This window comes from Callithrix jacchus, chromosome 10, assembly GCF_049354715.1.
Source record: "Callithrix jacchus isolate 240 chromosome 10, calJac240_pri, whole genome shotgun sequence".
In the NCBI taxonomy this organism is placed as follows: Eukaryota; Metazoa; Chordata; class Mammalia; order Primates; family Cebidae; genus Callithrix; species Callithrix jacchus.
In genome coordinates this window covers 98,037,761-98,057,482 of record NC_133511.1, presented here as the reverse complement: position 1 = coordinate 98,057,482, position 19,722 = coordinate 98,037,761, and the positions used below count along the sequence as shown (strand labels likewise).

At 39.6% G+C, this 19,722-nt stretch overlaps 1 protein-coding gene across 11 annotated transcripts in view; it reads left to right on the top strand.

Annotated features, from left to right (window-relative positions):
- CCDC73 (coiled-coil domain containing 73) overlaps nucleotides 1–19,722 on the top strand; it is a 196,477-nt gene that overhangs the window by 113,304 nt on the left and 63,451 nt on the right. For 10 of the 11 annotated variants that reach the window (XM_035262301.3, XM_017977993.5, XM_078340810.1 and 7 more), the window contains 3 exons: nucleotides 17,520–17,648; nucleotides 18,426–18,485; nucleotides 19,253–19,357. In XM_035262301.3, the coding sequence (XP_035118192.1) occupies nucleotides 17,520–17,648; nucleotides 18,426–18,485; nucleotides 19,253–19,357 (294 nt within the window). The remainder of the gene's footprint in view (nucleotides 1–17,519; nucleotides 17,649–18,425; nucleotides 18,486–19,252; nucleotides 19,358–19,722) is intronic. The other variant, XM_054240729.2, reaches the window with a different exon arrangement.

The window sequence follows — 19,722 nt, the reverse complement described above, 5'->3', positions numbered from 1 at the left end:
TTTTGGATTGTTTGGAATAGTTTCAGAAGGAGTGGTACCAGCTCCTCTTTGTTCTGGTAGAATTCAGCTGTGAACCTGTCTGGACCTGGGCTTTTTTTTAGTGGGTACACTATTAATTGCTGCCTCAACTTCAGCCTTTGTTATTGGTCTATTCAGGGTTTCAACTTCTTGCTGGTGTAGGCTTGGGAGGATGAAAGTCTCCAGGAATTTATCAATTTCTTACAGATTTACTAGTTTATGTGTATAGAGTAGTTTGTAGTAATAGCTGATGGTGGTTTGCATTTCTGTGGAATCAGTGGTGATATCCCCTTTATCGTTTTTAATTGCATCTGTTTGATTCTTCTCTCTTTTCTTTTTTATTAATCTGGCTAATGGTCTATTTTGTTGATCTTTTCTAAAAACAAACTCCATGATTTATTGATTTTTTTGAAGGTTTTTTTCGTGTCTCTTTCTCCTTCAGTTCTGCTCTGATCTTAGTTATTTCTTGTCTTCTGCTAGGTTTTGAGTGTTTTTCTTGCTCCAACTCTTTTAATTTTGATGATAGGGTGTCGATTTTAGATCTTCCCTTGATTTTCATGTGGGCATTTATTGCTATAAATTTTCCTCTAGACACTGCTTTAAATGTGTCCCAGGGATTCTGGTACCTTGTGTCTTTGTTCTTGTTGGTTTTGAAGAATATCTTTATTTCTGCCTTCATTTCATTGTTTATCCAGTCGACATTCAAGAGACAGTTGTTCAGTTTCCATGAAGTTGTGCAGTTCTGAGTCAGTCTCTTAATTCTGAGTTCTAATTTGTTTGCACTGTGGTTTAAGAGACTGTTTGTTATGATTTCCATTCTTTTGCATTTGCTAAGGAGCGATTTACTTCTAAATATGTGGTCAATTTTAGAGTAGGTGTGATGTGGTGCTGAAAAAAATGTATATTCTGTGTATTTTAGGTAGAGAGTTCTGTATATGTCTATTAGGTTTGCTTGGTTCAGATCTGAGTTCAAGTCCTGGATATCTTTGTTAATTTTCTGTCTCATTGAGCTGTCTAATATTGACTATGGAGTGTTAAACTCTCCTATTATTACTGTGTGGGAGTCTAAGTCTCTTTGTAGGTCATTAAGAACTTGCTTTATGTATCTGGATGCTCCTGCATTGGGAATGTATATATTTAGGATCATTAGCCTTTCTTGTTGCATTGTTCCTTTACCATTATGTAATGCCCTTCTTTGTCTCTTTTGATCTTTGTTAGTTTAAAGTCTATTTTATCAGAGACTAGGATTGCAACTCCTTTTTTTTGCTCTCCATTTGCTTGGTAAATCTTCCTCCAGCCCTTTATTTTGAGCCTATGGGTGTCCTAGCACATCAGATGGGTTTTCTGGATACAGCACACTGATGGTTTTTGACTTTTTATCCAATTTTCCAGTCTGTGTCTTTTGATTGGGGCATTTAGCCCATTTACAGTTAAGGTTAATATTGTTACGTGTGAATTTGATCCTGCCATTTTGATGCTAGCTGGTTATTTTGCCCATTAGTTGACACAGGTTCTTCATTGTGTCAATGCTTTTTTACCATTTGGTACATTTTTAGAGTGGCTGCTACTGGTTGTTCCTTTCTATGTTTAGTGCTTCTTTTAGGAGCTCTTGTAAGGCAGGCCTGGTGATGACAAAATCTCTCAGCAATTGTTTGTTTATAAAGGATTTAATTTCTTCTTCACTTTGAAGCTTAGTTTGGCTGGATATGAAATTCTAGGTTGAAAATTTCTTTAAGGATGTTGAATATTGGCCCCCACTCTCTTCTGGCTTGTAGGGTTTCTGCTGAGAGATCTGCTGTGAGTCTGATGTGCTTCCCTTTGTGGATAACCTGACCTTTCTCTCTGGCTGCCCTTAGCATTTTTTCCTTCATTTCAACTCTGGCGAATCAGATGATTATATGCCTTGGGGTTGTTCTTCTTGAGGAATGTCTTTCTGGTGTTCTCTGTATTTTCTGGACATGAATATTTGCCTGCCTTGCTAGGTTGGGGAAGTGTTCCTAGTAAATATCCTGAAGAGTGTTTTCCAGCTTGGATTCATTCTCTCCGTCACATTGAGGTACACCTATCAAACGTAGATTAGGTCTTTTCACATAATCTTATATTTCTTGGAGGCTTTGTTCATTTATTTTCACTCTTTTTCTCTAATTTTGCCTTCTCGTTTTATTTCATTGAGTTTATCTTCAAACCTCTGATATCCTTTCTTCTGCTTGGTCAATTCAGCTACTCAAACTTGTGTATGCTTCGCAAAGTTCTTGTGTTGTGTTTTTCAGCTCCATCAATTCATTTATATTCCTCTCTAAGCTGTTTGTTCTCATTAGCATTTCATCAAACCTTTTTTCAAGGTTCTTAGTTTCTTTGCATTCGGTGAGAACATGATCTTTTTTGAGCTTGTTATTACCCACCTTCTGAAGCCTGTTACTGTCACTTCATCAGACTCATTCTCCATCCAGCGTTGTTTCCTTGCTGGTGAGGAGTTGTGATCCCTTGGAGGAGGAGAGGCATTCTGGTTTTGGGTGTTTTCATCCTTTTTGCACTGGTTTCTTCCCATCTTTGTGTATTTATTTTACTGTGGTCTTTGTAGTTGGTGACTTTCAGATGGGGTCTCTGAGTGGATGTCCTGTTTGTTGATAATGAAGTTATTTCTTTCTGTTTCTTAGTTTTCCTTCTAACAGTCAGGCCCCTCTGCTGTAGGACTGCTGGAGGTCCACTCCAGACCCTGCTTGCCTGGGAATCACCTGCGGTGGCTGCACAACAGTAAGGGTTGCTGCCAGTTTCTTTTTCTGCCGTCTTTGTCCCAGAAGGATACCCACCAGATGTCAGTCTGAGGTCTCCTTTATGAGGTGACTCTTTGGATATACAGGAGTTGGGGAGCTGCTTGAGGAGACAGTCTGTCCTTTATAGGAGCTCAAGTGCTGAGCTGTGAGCTTCGTTGTTCTGTTCAGAGCTGCTGGGCAAGTACATTTAAGTCTGCTGCAGCAGAACTCATAACCGCCTTTTTTTAACCAGGTGCTCTGTCCCAGAAAGGTAGGGCTTTATTTATAAGTTTCTGTTGTGCTGCTGCCTTTTTTCAGGGATGCCTTGCCCAGCAAGGAGGCAGACTGCCAGCAGAGGCATTGCTGAGCTGCCATGGGCTCCGCCCAGCTGCCGTGTGAACTTCCTTCCAGTCTTGTTTATAGTGGTATAGTTAGAACTGCCTCAGCAGTGTTGGCCCGCCTCTGTAATGGCGGACTGTCTCTGTAATGGCAGACTGCCTCAGCAATGGCAGGCTACCTTGGTAATGGCAGGCACTCTTCCCTTACAGAGCTGGACCATCCCAGGTTCAGCTGTGCTTACTGTGAAACTCTCAATCCAGAGCGTTTCAGATTGCTGTACTTTGTGGGGGTGGGACTGGCCAAGCCTGATCACCTGGCTCCCTGCCTCAGTTCCCTTTTTTTAGTTGAACTGGCGACTCTGTCTCCCAGGTGTTCTAGTCACCAGTTGAAAAGGTGCCTGGATTTGTGTGAGTTCTTGTTCAGAGACCTGCCATGCTGGCTGAAACAGCCGCACTGGAGTCTCATGGTGCTTTTTTGCCTGGGAATCTCCTTACCTGGCTCCCTGTTTCAGTCCCTTTTTTTTCAGTTGAATGGGTGACTCTGTCTTGCAGGCATTCCAGTCGCCTGTTTAAAAGATACCTGGATTTGTGTGAGTTTTTGTGTGGATACCTGCTGCGCTGGCTGAAACAGCTGGACTGGAGACTGCTGGTGCTTTTCTGCCCAGGAATCTCCTGGCCTGGCTTCTGATTTCAGTCCCCTTTTTATCAGTTGAATGGGTGACTCTGTCTCCCAGATGCTCCAGTTTCCAGCTGAAATGGTGCCAGGACCCATGTGAGTTTTTGTGTGGAGACCTGCCGCACTGGCTGAAACAGCCTTGCTAGAGACCTGTGGTGCTCCTCTGCCCGGGAATCTCCTGGTCTGTGAGCAATAAAAATCTGTCTGGAAATGTGGCAACCACTCACCCTCTATGCTTTCGTTGGGAGCTGCAATCCAGAGCTGCTCCTACTCAGCCATCTTGGAACCCTCCCTGATATTTCTTTTTTCTTCTGTCTATATTAACTCACTACTTCACCTTTTCTTTAAAACTTAAACCTTTCAACTATGGTCATCCCAAGGAGGTACATGACCCACAGCATACTGGTGTTGCTTTTCTTTTTTACCCCATTTGTATTCTTTCTCTCTCTTTTTTGAGTCAGAGTTTCACTCTGTTGCCCAGGCTGGAATGCAGTCTTGCAATATCATGACTCACTTCAGCATTGGTAGACACCTGTGCTCAAGAGAGTCTCCTACTTCAGCCTCCTAAATAACTGGGACTACAGGTGTGCCCCATACCTGCCTGGCTTTTTTTTTTTTTAGAGATGGGGTCTCACTGTTTTGCCCAGGCTAGTCTTGAATTCCTAGACTCAAGCAGTTTTCCTGTCTCAGCCTCCCAAAGTGCTGGGATTACAGATATGAGCCATCACACCCAGCTGGCATTCTCATTTGTAATATAAATACAATAATATCTGTGTTTCCTATTTTATATATGTGTAATAAATGTAAAATTATAAAATGTATGAAAAAGCACTTTGAAAAGATATAGAAGCTCAATATTGAAGCAAATAAAGATAGAGTCTTTGTGCTTGAAGGAAGGGTTGGAATAATCCTGAAGCTATACCTGTTGTCTTCTTTTCTCTGTTAGCAGCCCTAGAGGAATCCTGTAGAACTGCTAAAACTTTTTAGGGCATAATTTGAAAATTGTTAACTGGATCCTACCTTTTCTTTTTGGGAACTGAGACCCAAAGAGACTGGGTGAATTAATGTCAAGCAGCTTATAAAAAAGATTTTCCACTTTGCCTCACTTTGTTTTGCATAATGGTTATAATCAGTTTATTCTAAACAGTCTGTGATTTTTACAATGTAAGCTGAAACTCTTCTTGTAACTGACATTGTGATGATTCCCCCAATATTCAGTCCACCTCACATGATCATTCTGTCTCCAAGCCAGTTATATTACTCCATTCCTCATGGCAGTGTTTGGTTCAGGAATGAGCATGTGATCCAATTCTGGTAAGCAAGAGGTAGTTCAAGGAAACATTTTCTTTCTCTTTAATGAGTCCCAGAATAAGACAGTTGCCACATAATACCTGAATTGGTCTTTTGTTAATAGTCTAAGGAATAGGCCCAAGAAAGGAAAGTGGAAACATGAAAATAACTAGTCTACATTGATATATCAAGTATCCAGGTCAATCAGCCTGCCTAACTGTGCTCCCTGTTATAGGACAGTAAGTTTTCTTATTATTTTGTGGCTTAGTTATGATTTTCTGATACTCATAGCCAAAGCATCCTAACTGTTACTGACACTTGGTGTTTTTTCATTATTGAATATTGTATTTTATACAAAATTATGTATGTTTAACACATAGATGATTGGTTTTATGACATTTATGTGACAGTTAACTTTTCCAAGGTTGTCTACTCTAAAATAAATTCGTCTGACTCCCTGATTATCTTTTTCCTCCCATTTTTTTCAAAACTCTATTTTAAGGTCTCTGTTCTGCTTTTTTCAGTCTTTCTTTCAGTGAGCCCAAATTTCTTAATTCAACCATTCACTTCATGTGCATGACAGCATACATAGTTTTTAAGTCTCATACTTTTCTTAATCTCTGGTTCTATATGTTCAACTACCTGTAGATCATCTCCTTTTGTGACTTATGGTAACTTCAGGGTGAATAGGTCACACATTGGATTCCTCACTCTCCCATCCACTCTACCTCTGGAAAAAAAAAATGCATGCAACTCTCCTTTCAAAGGAAGCCATCTTGCTGCCTGTGAAGGTGTATCATCACTGACACATTGAAACTTTATTTGAGGGAATTCATCATGTTCAGCCTTTTATAATTTGAAAAAAATATAATTTGAAGAATCTTTTGAGAATAGTAACAACCTATGGTTCAGGCTTAATAATTTGTACTTTTTGCCTTTTTAAAGGGTCTATCTCAGGACATTTTTTTGTTTTATTTCTTTATTTTTTTTGAGATGCAGTCTTGCTTTGTCCCTCAGGTTGGAGTGCAGTGGTGCGATTTCGGTCCACTGCAACCTCTACCTCCCAGGTTCAAGAGATTCTCCTGCCTTAGCCTCTGGAACGGCTGGGACTACAGGCATGCACCACTGCCTGACTAATTTTTTGTATTTTTAGTAGATACAGGGTTTCACCATGTTGGTCAGGCTAATCTCAAACTCCTGACTTCAGGTGATCCACCCGCCTCAGCCTCCCAAAGTGCTGGAATTACAGGCATTAGCCACTGTGACCAACTGACATTTTCTGTCTCTTACTTCATGTAATTTTAAATGTAACTTTTGTCTCTTCCATCAGTGAAGCAGACTTTTAATTTCTTTTCCATTTTCATGTTTCTTTGTTTCAAATTTCATGGTCACCTTTTCCTTTCTTCCAGTTTCACGTAGTCACTCTAGAATTGTCATTGACTCATTTTTGACTCATCTTTTTCCTTTATTCTCCTAGTTCAGTCTATTATATGTTTCTTTGGAATGTCTCATATTTTTTACTCTCCATTTTTTAATATGACAGACACTCATCATCTCCTGCCTGGATTAATGTAATAGCCTCTTAGCCAGTGTTCTTTTCTCTAGTTTTTATTCAGTCTTTTTGCCAGACTAAGTTTACTAAGTTACTGGTTTAACTTCTATGTACCTGACACACAGGAGGTACTTGGTTTACGTAGAAGGAATGATAAATAATTCTCCTTTGCCTACCAAATCAAGTCCCAGACTTATTTAATTCCTTTCCAGAGCTTTCATGATCTGGTCCATTCTACATGTTCAATATTGTTTGTTTTTGCCTCCTGATAGGCATCTTCCATTCTATTTTAGACAAAATTATTTGTTGCCATTAGCATAATTCTTAGTTCTTTCTGCCTTTTGGTTTTGTTTTCTTCCACATCCCGTCCCACAATTGAAATGCTTTCTCTCAATGTACTTGTACTAAATAGGATTGGGCCAGGAAACAGATGGCATATTGGAATGGGTAATGGAGAAAAGATTAATGAATAAGCTCTTTACATAGCTGTAGACAGAAGTAAAGAAAACCAACAAAGGATGGTGAAGCACCCCACAGATAAAAGTAGTGGGAGAATGAATGATTACCACATCTGTGCCTGAAGGGGTAAGGAAATGAAGCAGGTACTGGAATCTGGAAAGAACTGTAGCTATAGCTGTAGAAGAAAGCCACAAGGAAAAAGCTGTGGCTCTTTTTTTTTTCTTCTTCTTTTTTAAAGAGATGAGGGTGTCAGGGTGGGATTTTTTTTTTAAGAGATGGAAGTGGGAGATGGGGGGTGGTTGCTGTGGCGCAATCATTGCTCACTGCAGTTTTGAACTCCTAGGCTCAAGTGATCTTCCAGCTTCAGCTTCCTGAGTAGCTAGGACCAGAGGCATATACCATCATGCCTGGATTTTTTTTTTCATTGCCCATGTTAGTTTTGAACCCTTGGCTTCAAGCAATTCTCCAGCCTTAGCCTCCAAAATCATTAGGATTAGCTGTGATCTTTGATAAAGATATGGAGCTATTGCCAATTTGCTGTCAGTAGGGAAGGAGCTGGTGAAACACCTTATTCTCTTTCTCTTCCTAGCCTACTGATCTGCTAGTACCTCCCACAGATTTAACCTAATTAGGAGCCAAAAGGCAGAGAGTTTGCTGCACCAACAGAGATCAGCCACATGGAGCACAGAGCAGTGTGCAGAAAGGGTGGGAAGTGAATCAGGAGGGACAAATGGCGGATATCCAGTATACTACTCATTCTACAAGGCCCAGCTCAAGGTCTGCCCACTTCATTCAAAATTCCGTTCATTACTTTGGTATGTACTAATTGTTCTCTTTATACCAGATGCCAATTTGTTTGCCTGCTTTTCTAAGAACAGAGCCCTGTCTCTTGACTCACTTGGTTACTTTAGCAATCATTTTATGCAGTGTACATATCAAAAGGTATGGTATGTGAACTGAGACCAATGAATTCTTTTTCCTGGATTTTGAATTTGGAGTTAGGATATACTTGGGTAAGTTTCTCCCTGGGTAGATAAGCTGTAACATGTAGAACTTTGAAGGTATTGGTAGCCCCGTTTACTGCTGCTCCCCTTTCAGATTCCTCTTAGGTTTTCTCCTGTCTCAGTTGACTTTATTTCTCAGCGTTCTATACTGAATCAATGAATTTTCCTTAGCATTGAGTCATTTGCCATCTCCTATCCTCTAATAACTCTCTAAGAAATAGTACCTGTTTACAGATTAAATACTATTTTAAAACTATAAAATAAATGTTTTTATTTTGGGAAAAATAGAAAATACTAATCATGTAATGAAGAAAATAAAAATTTCCTATAATCTCACCACTCTAATGAATCAACTTATTTCTACAAAAGAGTCAAAAGTTTGTTATTTATCTAGTTCTTAAGACCTTTAAAAAATGAAGTAGTCAGGATTTTTTTAAATTATGCTTTAAGTTCTGGGGTACATGTACAGATAGTGCAGGTTTGTTATGTAGGTATACATGTGCCGTGGTGGTTTGCTGCATCCATCCCCCCATCATCTACATTAGGTATTTCTCCTAATGTTATCCCTCCTCAATCCCCCCACCCCCTGCTATCCCTCCCCTACCCACTGACCCCCTGAAAGTTCCCAGTATGTGATGGTTCCCTCCCTGTGTCCATATCTTCTCATTGTTCAACACCCACTTATGAATGAGAACATGCAGTGTTTGGTTTTCTGTTCTTGTGTCAGTTTGCTGAGAATGATGGTTTCTAGCTTCATCCATGTTCCTACAAAGAACATGAACTTATCCTTTTTTATTACTGCATAGTATTCCATGGTGTATATGTGCCATATTTTCTTTATTCAGTCTATCATTGATGGGCATTTGGGTTGGTTCCAAGTCTTCGCTATTGTAAACAGGGCCACAATAAACATACCTGTGCATGTGTTTTTGTAGTAGACTGATTTATAATCCTTTGGGTATATACCCAGTAATGGGATTGATGGGTCAAATGGTATTTCTATTTTTTTAATTGCATTTTAGGTTTTGGAGTACATGTGCAGAACATGCAAGATAGTTGCATAGGTACACACATGGCAGTGTGATTTGCTGCCTTCCTCCCCTTCACCCACATCTGGCATTTCTCCCCATGCTATCCCTCCCCAGCTACCCCCCCACTGCCCCTCCCCTATTCCCCCCAATAGACCCCAGTGTGTAGTGCTCCCCTCCCTGTGTCCCTGTGTTCTCATTGTTCATCACCTGCCTATGAGTGAGAACGTGCAGTATTTCATTTTCTGTTCTTGTGTCAGTTTGCTGAGAATGATGTTCTCCATATTCATTCATGTTCCTACAAAGGACACGAACTCATAGTTTTTGATTGCTGCATAATATTCCATGGTGTATATGTGCCACATTTTCCCAGTCCAGTCTATCATCAGTGGGCATTTGGGTTGGTTCCAGGTCTTTGCTATTGTAAACAGTGCTGCAATGAACATTCGTGTGCATGTGTCCTTATAGTAGAACAATTTATAGTCCTTTGGATATGTACCCAGTAATGGGATTGCTGGGTCAAATGGAATTTCTATTTCTAGGTCCTTGAGGAATTGCCACACTGTCTCCCACAATGATTGAACAAATTTAGACTCCCACCAGCAGTGTAAAAGTGTTCCTGTTTCTCCACATCCTCTCCAGCATCTGTTGTCTCCAGATTTTTTAATGATCGCCATTCTAACTGGCGTGAGATGGTATCTCAATGTAGTCTTGATTTGCATTTCTCTAATGACCAGTGATGATGAGCATTTTTTCATAGGTTTGTTGGCCTCATGTATGTCTTCTTTCGTAAAGTGTCTGTTCATATCCTTTGCCCATTTTTGAATGGGCTTGTTTGTTTTTTTCTTGTAAATCTGTTTGAGTTCTCTGTAAATTCTGGATATCAGCCCTTTGTCAGATGGGTAGACTGCGAAAATTTTTTTCCCATTCTGTTGGTTGCCGATTCACTCTAGTGACTGTTTCTTTTGCCATGCAGAAGCTGTGGAGTTTGATTAGGTCCCATTTGTCTATTTTGGCTTTTGTTGCCAATGCTTTTGGTGTTTGGGTCATGAAGTCCTTGCCTACTCCTATGTCCTGAATGGTTTTGCCTAGATTTTCTTCTAGGGTTCTTATGGTGCCAGGTCTTATGTTTAAGTCTTTAATCCATCTGGAGTTAATTTTAGTGTAAGGTGTCAGGAAGGGGTCCAGTTTCTGCTTTCTGCACATGGCTAGCCAGTTTTCCGAGCACCATTTATTAAACAGGGAATCCTTTCCCCATTGCTTGTTTTTGTCAGGTTTATCAAAGATTGTATGGTAGTAGATATGTTGTGTTGCCTCTGATGCCTCTGTTTTGTTCCATTGGTCTATATCTCTGTTTTGGTACCAGTACCATGCTGTTTTGATTCCTGTAGCCTTGTAGTATAGTTTGAAGTCCAGTAGTGTGATGCCTCCTGCTTTGTTCTTTTTGCTTAGAATTGACTTGGCTATGCGGGCTCTCTTTTGGTTCCATATGAAGTTTAAGGTGGTTTTTTCCAGTTCTGTGAAGAAGGTCATTGGTAGCTTGATGGGGATAGCATTGAGTCTGTAATTTACTTTGGGCAGTATGGCCATTTTCACGATATTAATTCTTCCTAACCATGAACATGGAATGTTTCTCCATCTCTTTGTGTCCACTCTTATTTCGTTGAGCAGTGGTTTGTAGTTCTCCTTGAAGAGGTCCTTTACGTTCCTTGTTAGTTGTATTCCTAGATATTTTATTCTCTTTGTAGCAATTGTGAATGGCAGTTTGTTCTTGATTTGGCTCTCTTTCAGTCTGTTATTGGTGTATAGGAATGCTTGTGATTTTTGAACATTGATTTTGTATCTTGAGACTTTGCCGAAGTTGCGCATCAGTTTCAGGAGATTTTGGGCTGAGACGATGGGGTCTTCTAGATATACAATCATGTCGTTTGCAAATAGAGACAATTTGGCTTCCTCCTTTCCTATTTGAATACCCTTTATTTCTTTTTTTTGCCTGATTGCTCTGGCTAGAACTTCCAGTACTCTATTGAATAGGAGTGGTGAGAGAGGGCATCCTTGTCTAGTGCCAGATTTCAAAGGGAATGCTTCCAGTTTTTGCCCATTCAGTATGTCATTGGCTGTTAGTTTATTGTAAATAGCTTTTATTATTTTGAGATACGTTCCATCAATACCGAGTTTATTGAGAGTTTTTAGCATAAAGGGCTGTTGAATTTTGTCAAAGGGCTTCTCTGCATCAATTGAAATAATCATATGGTTTTTGTTTTTGGTTCTGTTTATGTGGTGAATTACGTTTATACACTTGCATATATTGAACCAGCCTTGCATCCCCAGGATGAATCCTACTTGATCATGGTGGATAGGCTTTTTGATATGCTGTTGCAATCAGCTTGCCAGTATTTCATTGAAGATTTTTGCGTCTATGTTCATCATGGATATTGGCCTGAAGTTTTCTTTTCTTGTTGGGTCTCTGCTGGGTTTTGGTATCAGGATGATGTTGTTCTCATAAAATGATTTGGGAAGGATTCCCTCTTTTTGAATTATTTGGAATAGTTTCAGAGGAATGGTAACAGTTCCTCTTTGTGTGTCTGGTAGAATTCGGCTGTGAACCCATCTGGACCTGGGCTTTTTTTGTGTGGTAGGCTTTTAATTTCTGCCTCAACTTCAGACCTTGTTATCAGTCTATTCATAGTTTTGGCTTCCTCCTGATTTAGGCTTGGGAGGACACAAGTGTCCAGGAATTTATCAATTTCTTCCAGGTTTACTAGTTTATGTGCATAAAGTTGTTTGTAATATTCTCTGATGATGGTTTGAATTTCTGTGGAATCTGCGGTGATTTCTCCTTTATCATTTTTTATTGCATCTATTTGGTTATTCTCTCTTTTCTTTTTTATCAGTTTGGCTAGTGGTCTATTTTGTTGATCTTTTCAAAAAACCAGCTCTTGGATTTATTGATTTTTTGAAGGGTTTTTCGTGTCTCAATCTCCTTCAGCTCAGCTCTGATCTTAGTAATTTCTTGTCTTCTGCTGGGTTTTGAGTTTTTTTGATCTTGCTCCTCTAGCTCTTTCAATTTTGACGATAGGGTGTCAATTTTGGATCTCTCCATTCTCCTCATATGGGCACTTATTGCTATATACTTTCCTCTAGAGACTGCTTTAAATGTGTCCCAGAGGTTCTGGCACGTTGTGTCTTCGTTCTCATTGGTTTCGAAGAACTTCTTTATTTCTGCCTTCATTTCGTTGTTTACCCAGTCAACATTCAAGAGCCAGTTGTTCAGTTTCCATGAAGCTGTGCGGTTCTGGGTCGGTTTCTGAATTCTGAGTTCTAACTTGAGTGCACTATGGTCTGAGAGGCTGTTTGTTATGATTTCAGTTGTTTTGCATTTGTTGAGCCGTGCTTTACTTCCAATTATGTGGTCAATTTTAGAGTAGGTGTGATGTGGTGCTGAGAAGAATGTGTATTCTGTGGATTTGGGGTGGAGAGTTCTGTAAATGTCTACCAGGTTTGCTTGCTCCAGGTCTGAGTTCAAGCCCTGGATATCCTTGTTGATTTTCTGTCTGGTTCATCTGTCTAGTATTGACAGTGGAGTGTTAAAGTCTCCCACTATTATTGTGTGGGAGTCTAAGTCCTTCTGTAAGTCATTAAGAACTTGCCTTATGTATCTGGGTGCTCCTGTGTTGGGTCCATATATGTTTAGGATCGTTAGCTCTTCTTGTTGTATCAATCCTTTTACCATTATGTAATGGCCTTCTTTGTCTCTTTTGATCTTTGTTGCTTTAAAGTCTATTTTATCAGAGATGAGAATTGCAACTCCTGCTTTTTTTTGCTTTCCATTAGCTTGGTAAATCTTCCTCCATCCCTTTATTTTGAGCCTTTGTGTATCCTTGCATGTGAGATGGGTTTCCTGGATACAGCACACTGATGGGTTTTGGCTTTTTATCCAATTTGCCAGTCTGTGTCTTTTGATTGGTGCATTTAGTCCATTTACATTTAGGGTTAATATTGTTATGTGTGAATTTGATACTGCCATTTTGATGCTAAGTGGCTGTTTTGCCTGTTAGTTGTTGTAGATTCTTCATTATGTTGAAGCTCTTTAGCATTCAGTGTGATTTTGGAATGGCTGGTACTGATTGATCCTTTCTATGTGTAGTGCCTCTTTTAGGAGCTCTTGTAAAGCAGGCCTGGTGGTGACAAAATCTCTGAGTCCTTGCTTGTTCGCAAAGGATTTTATTCTTCCTTCACTTCTGAAGCTCAGTTTGGCTGGATATGAAATTCTGGGTTGAAAGTTCTTTTCTTTAAGAATGTTGAATATTGGCCCCCACTCTCTTCTGGCTTGTAGTGTTTCTGCCGAGAGATCTGCTGTGAGTCTGATGGGCTTCCCTTTGTGGGTGACCCGACCTTTCTCTCTGGCCACCCTTAGTATTCTCCTTTATTTCAACCCTGTTGAATCTGACGATTATGTGCCTTGGGGTTGCTCTTCTTGCGGAATATCTTTGTGGTGTTCTCTGTATTTCCTGCAATTGAGTGTTGGCTTGTCTTGCTAGGTGGGGGAAATTTTCCTGGATGATGTCCTGAAGAGTATTTTCCAGCTTGGATTCATTCTCTTCGTCCCCTTCTGGTACACCTATCAAACGTAGGTTAGGTCTTTTCACATAGTCCCATATTTCTTGGAGACTTTGTTCATTCCTTTTTGCGCTTTTTTCTCTGATCTTGGTTTCTTGTTTTATTTCATTGAGTTGGTCTTCGACTTCAGATATTCTTTCTTCTGCTTGGTCAATTCGGCTATTGAAACTTGTGTTTGCTTCGCGAAGTTCTCGTATTGTGTTTTTCAGCTCCTTTAATTCATTCATATTCCTCTCTAAGGTATCCATTCTTGTTATCATTTCCTCGAATCTTTTTTCAAATCTTTTTTCAAGGTTCTTAGTTTCTTTGCATTGATTTAATACATGATCTTTTAGCTCACAAAAGTTTCTCATTATCCATCTTCTGAAGTCTAATTCCGTCATTTCGTCACAGTCATTCTCCGTCCAGCTTTGCTCCCTTGCTGGTGAGGAGTTTTGGTCCTTTCTAGGAGGCGAGGTGTTCTGATTTTGGGTGTTTTCCTCCTTTTTGCGCTGGTTTCTTCCCATCTTTGTGGATTTGTCCGCTGGTCGTCTGCGTAGTTGCTGACTTTTCGTTTGGGTCTCTGAGTGGACACCCAGAATGTTGATGATGAAGTATTTCTGTTGCTTGGTTTTCCTTCTACCCGTCTAGCCCCTTCGCTGTACGACTGCTGAGGTCCGCTCCAGACCCTGCTTATCTGGGGTGCACCTCTAGTAGCTGTGGCACAGCGAGGGATGCTACCAGTTTCTTTTTCTGCTCTCTCTGTCCCAGGATGATGCCTGCCTAATGTCAGTCTTTTCGATATAGAGGGGTCAGGGAGCTGCTTGAGGAGACAGTTTGTACTTTATAGGGGTTTAATTGCTGAGCTGTGCACTCTATTGTTCATTCAGGGCTGTTAGGCTGCTATGTTTGATTCTGCTGCAACAGAGCTCATTAAAAACCCTTTTTTTTTTTTTTTTTTCTCAAATGCTCTGTGTTGAGGGGTTTGGGATTTATTTTTGGATGTCCGATCAGGTGTCCTGCCCAGCTAGAAGGCAGACTAGCCACTGTTTGGCTGCCGAGGCTCCGCCCTGCTGTTGTGTGATTCGCGCTGTTCCTGCCGGCTCTGCTGTGGTCTCCGCCACGCCCTGCGGCGGAGTCTCTTCGTTGTAGCGTGTTGCCTCAGCAACGGCAGGCTGCATTAGCAGTGGGCGTGTATCTCAGTTGGGGTGGGTTGCCTCGGCAACGGCTGGCTGTGTCAGCAGTGGGCGTGTATCTCAGTTGGGGCGGGTTGCCTCGGTAGTGGTGGACGCCCCTCCCCCACAGAGCGTCTCGGACCGTCTGCTCGGGATAGTTTGAAATCGCGGTTTTGTTCGTCTCACTGGGTATCCCAATCCCTGCAATCCCCTGGGCTGGCCTATTGTCCAAGTCTCGTTCAGTCTCAAGTCCAGCCCTCTCAAGTCTCAGGTTGCCGGTTCAACAGGGCACCCGGACAAGCGCGCCCTATGGGGATTGCTGGGTAGGGCCGGCCGCCGCCGCCCCGGCTGCCGGCTTCGCCAGGCAGATCTACTGCCTGGCGTCCCGTGTCTTTTTTATACTTGGGAGTTTCCCCGTTCTGTGGGCAACAAAGATCAGTCTGGAAATGCCGCTCTGACTCACCGTTTGCGGATTTAACGAGAAGAGCTCCAATCCTGGGTTGTTCTCACAGCGCCATCTTGAGTCCTCACCGCTTTTTTTTTTTTGAGATGGAGTTTCGCTCTTGTTACCCAGGCTGGAGTGCAATGGTGCAATCTTGGCTCACCACAACCTCCGCCTTCGGGTTCAGGCAGTTCTCCTGCCTCAGCCTCCTGAGTAGCTGGAGCTAATTTTTTGTATTTTTCGTAGAGACAGGGTTTCCCCATGTTGACCAGGATGGTCTCAATCTCTTGACCTCGTGATCCACCCGCCTCGGCCTCCCAAAGTGCTGGGATTACAGGCGTGAGCCACCGCACCCGGCCCATGCTGTTTTGATTCCTGTAGCCTTGTAGCATAGTTTGAAGTCAGGTAGCATGATGCCTCCAGCTTTGTTGTTGTTGTTTTTTCTTAGGATTATCTTGGCTATGCAGGCTCTTTTTTGGTTCCATATGAAGTTTAAGGTGGTTTTTTCCAATTCTGTGAAGAAAGTCAATGGTAGCTTGATGGGGTATCATTGAATCTATAGATTACTTTGGGCAGTATGGCCATTTTTGTGATTCTTCTTGTCCATGAGCATGGAATGTTTTTCCATTTGATTGTAGTCAGGATTTTTAATTGCACATTGATTTAATCAGCAAAGGAATTCATTGGAAGGGTATTGGTCATCTCAGATTTGAAAAATGATTACAAACAAGGGAGACTATGCAGTAGTATCCAAGACCACAGCATAAAACCAGCCTCCACTGCTAAATATTGTATACCACAGCTTATACCATCATTCCTGACTATAGTGAATGCTGCTACTGCTGCTGCTGCAGTTCTATCCCTGTCGCCCATGGAAGCTTGAAGTTACTATACTGTCTACCAATAGATGAATTTGCAATAGTCCTTGTTTTTTGTGATAACTAATCCAATATTCAAGACAGGTTCATCTGATTAGCGGAGCCTGACCTCATGCTTATAAAGCTGGTACCTGGCATCTTTGCTTCTCTGGTAGATAGTGGGCTCTTGTATTGTAGAAAAACTGTCACAACTTACCAGAGAAGCAAAGATGCCAGGTACTAACTTTATAAGGGAGTTTAGATACTATATAGCCAAGACCAAAAATAAGCTTCTTGAGTATTTAATATAATCAATATACACAGAAGGACAGCACAATCAATTGTACACCAATTCAAAAGTGGATGTTTCAAGATTTTAATGTGTTTCATTGATATCTGCTAAACTCAATGAACATAAAACTTCACAAATGAAGACTGCTTTTACATTCTTCAATTCTATCCTCTATAACACTGCTAGTTATTTTTCTAAAATGCAGATCTTGTTATGTCATTGTTCTACTCGAAATCCTTCAGTGGTTAATTCCCATTTTTTCAAATAGGATAACATTCAAACTCTTTAGCGTGACCTACAAGTCCTTCTCAATATTTGAATCCTGCCAATTTTCTAGCAAATACCAATATTCTACTGTCCCCTGCAATAACATATTAGCTCCAGTCATATCTTATTGGTTCTGTTTCTCTGATAAATACCATGCTCTTTCATGTTTTTGTGGCTTTGTGGATATAGAGCCTTTTGCTTGTAATGCCTACCCCTTTGTTGTCTTTTTTTGCAAATTTATCTTTAAAGATTCAGTTGAAATACCACCTTTGCATGTAATGTCTTGTTAATACCCTCAGTTTCCCTCCTTATGTTTCTTATATATTTCTCTAACATAGCACTCATTACATTGTATTGTAATTAGTTTTTACAGAATTTTTATTATTAGAGCCTAATACATTTGGGAATTGAGATTTCCTTGTTATTTTATCTCTGAAGCTATTTGTTCAATAAATAATGAAAACACTGTACTTCTGGTTAGTTAGTTGATTTTGTTAGTACTCTCCTTTTAAGATCCAAGGTCATAGAGTCTATCTCTGTATTTGATTAACTTTGCCTGATCCACAACAGATTATATTCCCACCTTGGCTAATCTTGCAAGGGAATTAGGGAAAATAGACTTTAATGAACCAATAGTATTATCTTGACATATGAAATATAACAAATTATAATTATAGGCTTAAGGATGAACTTTGAAACTGTCAGGAAAATACCTTGTTTTAGTGAAATATGTGTACTGAATTTTCTGTTTGATATGTTTCTTATTAAGGAACTAAAAAAAGTAGCCTCAGACTTGATAAAGTCGAAAGTCACATGTCAGTATAAGATGGGAGAAGAAAACATCAATCTAACAGTTAAAGAACAAAAACTTCAGGAACTTCAAGAAAGACTCAACATGGTATTTTATTAAATGTATTTGTTTATAAAATTAGTATTTTCAATAAAACTTATGAGAATTTCAGGATTGTAACACAAAAATATTCCTTTTTTGCAAAGTCAATATGCATAAAGGTATTATGAATCTGTTTTCTTTTTATTAATTTTTGCCATGGACTTTAGAGACAGAAAGATTTGGCTAGAACTATTTTATTTCTCCTTGAATATGGTTTTGAGTAATCTTGTGGTACAGTGGTGTCTCAAATGAGAAATTTTGCAGTCTTTAACATTTACAAGTTTGCACCAACCTATATTGGGTATATAATATCTGCTTCAGTTCACTGAAGTCACTGTTTCAACCACAAACAAATGCGGGTATTTTGGGCGGGGTGCAGTGGCTCACACCTATAGTCTCAGTACTTTGGGAAGCCGGGGTGGGTGGATCACTTGAAATCAGGAGTTCAAGACCAGCTTGGCCAACATGGTGAAACTCTGTCTCTACTGAAAATACAAAAATTAGCTGGGCATGGTGGTGGGCATCTGTAAAGCCAGCTACTCGGGAGGTGGAGGCATGAAAATTGGCTTGAACCTAGGAGGCAGAGGTTACAGTGAGCCAAGATCACACCACTGCACTCCAAACTGGGTGGTAGAGCAAGACTCAGTCTCAAAAACAAAAATACATGTAGGTACTCTGGGGGTAGTAATAGGTCATAACACTCCAATATTTGTTTAATACTGAATTGAATGTAGAATTTGCTAAATTTTATATCATAACTTTAAGACTACTCAAATTTTAAAGGAATTGGAATTAAATGAGAAGATTAATGAAGACATTGCCCATATTCAAGAAGAAAAACAGGTAAGCAATTTTAAGATATTTGGAATCCAGTAAATATTCTAAAAATCAGATAAAATGTGAAAAATTAATTGGAATCATACATAGCACATAGCAGGTGCTCAGTGAATGTGTATTAAATGTATACATGTATACTTTTTAAAATAAGTCTTAATATACATTTAAAAAAACCTTAGTTTTTTTCCTTGTTAGAGTAGAGCAGTGGTACCCTAGCAGATAATTATTGAAGTTTATTTATGTGTAGTGCATACTTTTTCAGGACGTTGTACTCTCATTTGAATCTATTTGATGCTTATAATTATTCCATTTCTAAAAAGATGTGTGAAAGAATATTCCTCCAGTTTCTTTTTTCTCTTCTGCTTTTCTTCCATTTGACTCTGAATGTATGCCATGACATCCTAGCCCATTATGACATTTTATAATATTATGCCTCATATGACACTTTAGTAGTGATATATTTACTGTTGCAGGGGGGTTGTGGCAAGCCAGCAAATGTCTATTTTAGTTTTGAATTCTTCACATGTGTCTTAGAAGTCACAATTTATTCCAAAAAAAAATTGTTAATTATTTGAGGGACTCTTGGAAATAATGTCATAGAAATTATTTTAGATACCATTAGAGGTGCCATTAGTTTAATATGAAGTGTTGAAATTAAACTATAAATACAATGAGTTAGGAAACTAGAAAATGTATGTGAAGAATTAGCTTAGAAACATACCTACTATCTTAAAACTTTTAAATTGATATATCCAATTTGTGTATTTTCAAAGGATATCATCATTTCTTTCCAACATATGCAGCAGTTACTTCAACAACAAATTCAAGCTAATACTGAAATGGAGGCAAAATTGAAGGTGCTAAAAGAAGATAATCAGGTTATATTTATGAATCTCTCTCTATATATTTTAGTATATATTCATCCAATTAAATTCCCCTGTTTAGATCATTCTTCTGTCTAGTTTTATGGAGATCATTTTGAATTCTAAGGGTAAGATACTGATTTCCTTCAACTTGTTTTCAGTGTCTAAAGTAATGAACATATATTATTCAACATTAATGTCACTAGTGAAATGTTAAATTTTATCAAATATCTGACTTCATTTTACAAATGAAAAATCCACTCTTACAACAGAATGAATAGGATTTTTTTTGTACTAGAATTGTGCTCACTATCCAACACTGAAAATAAAAGGTGAAAGTGTCAACCGCAGTTTAAGAGACATTCAGCCTGCTCTCAGAA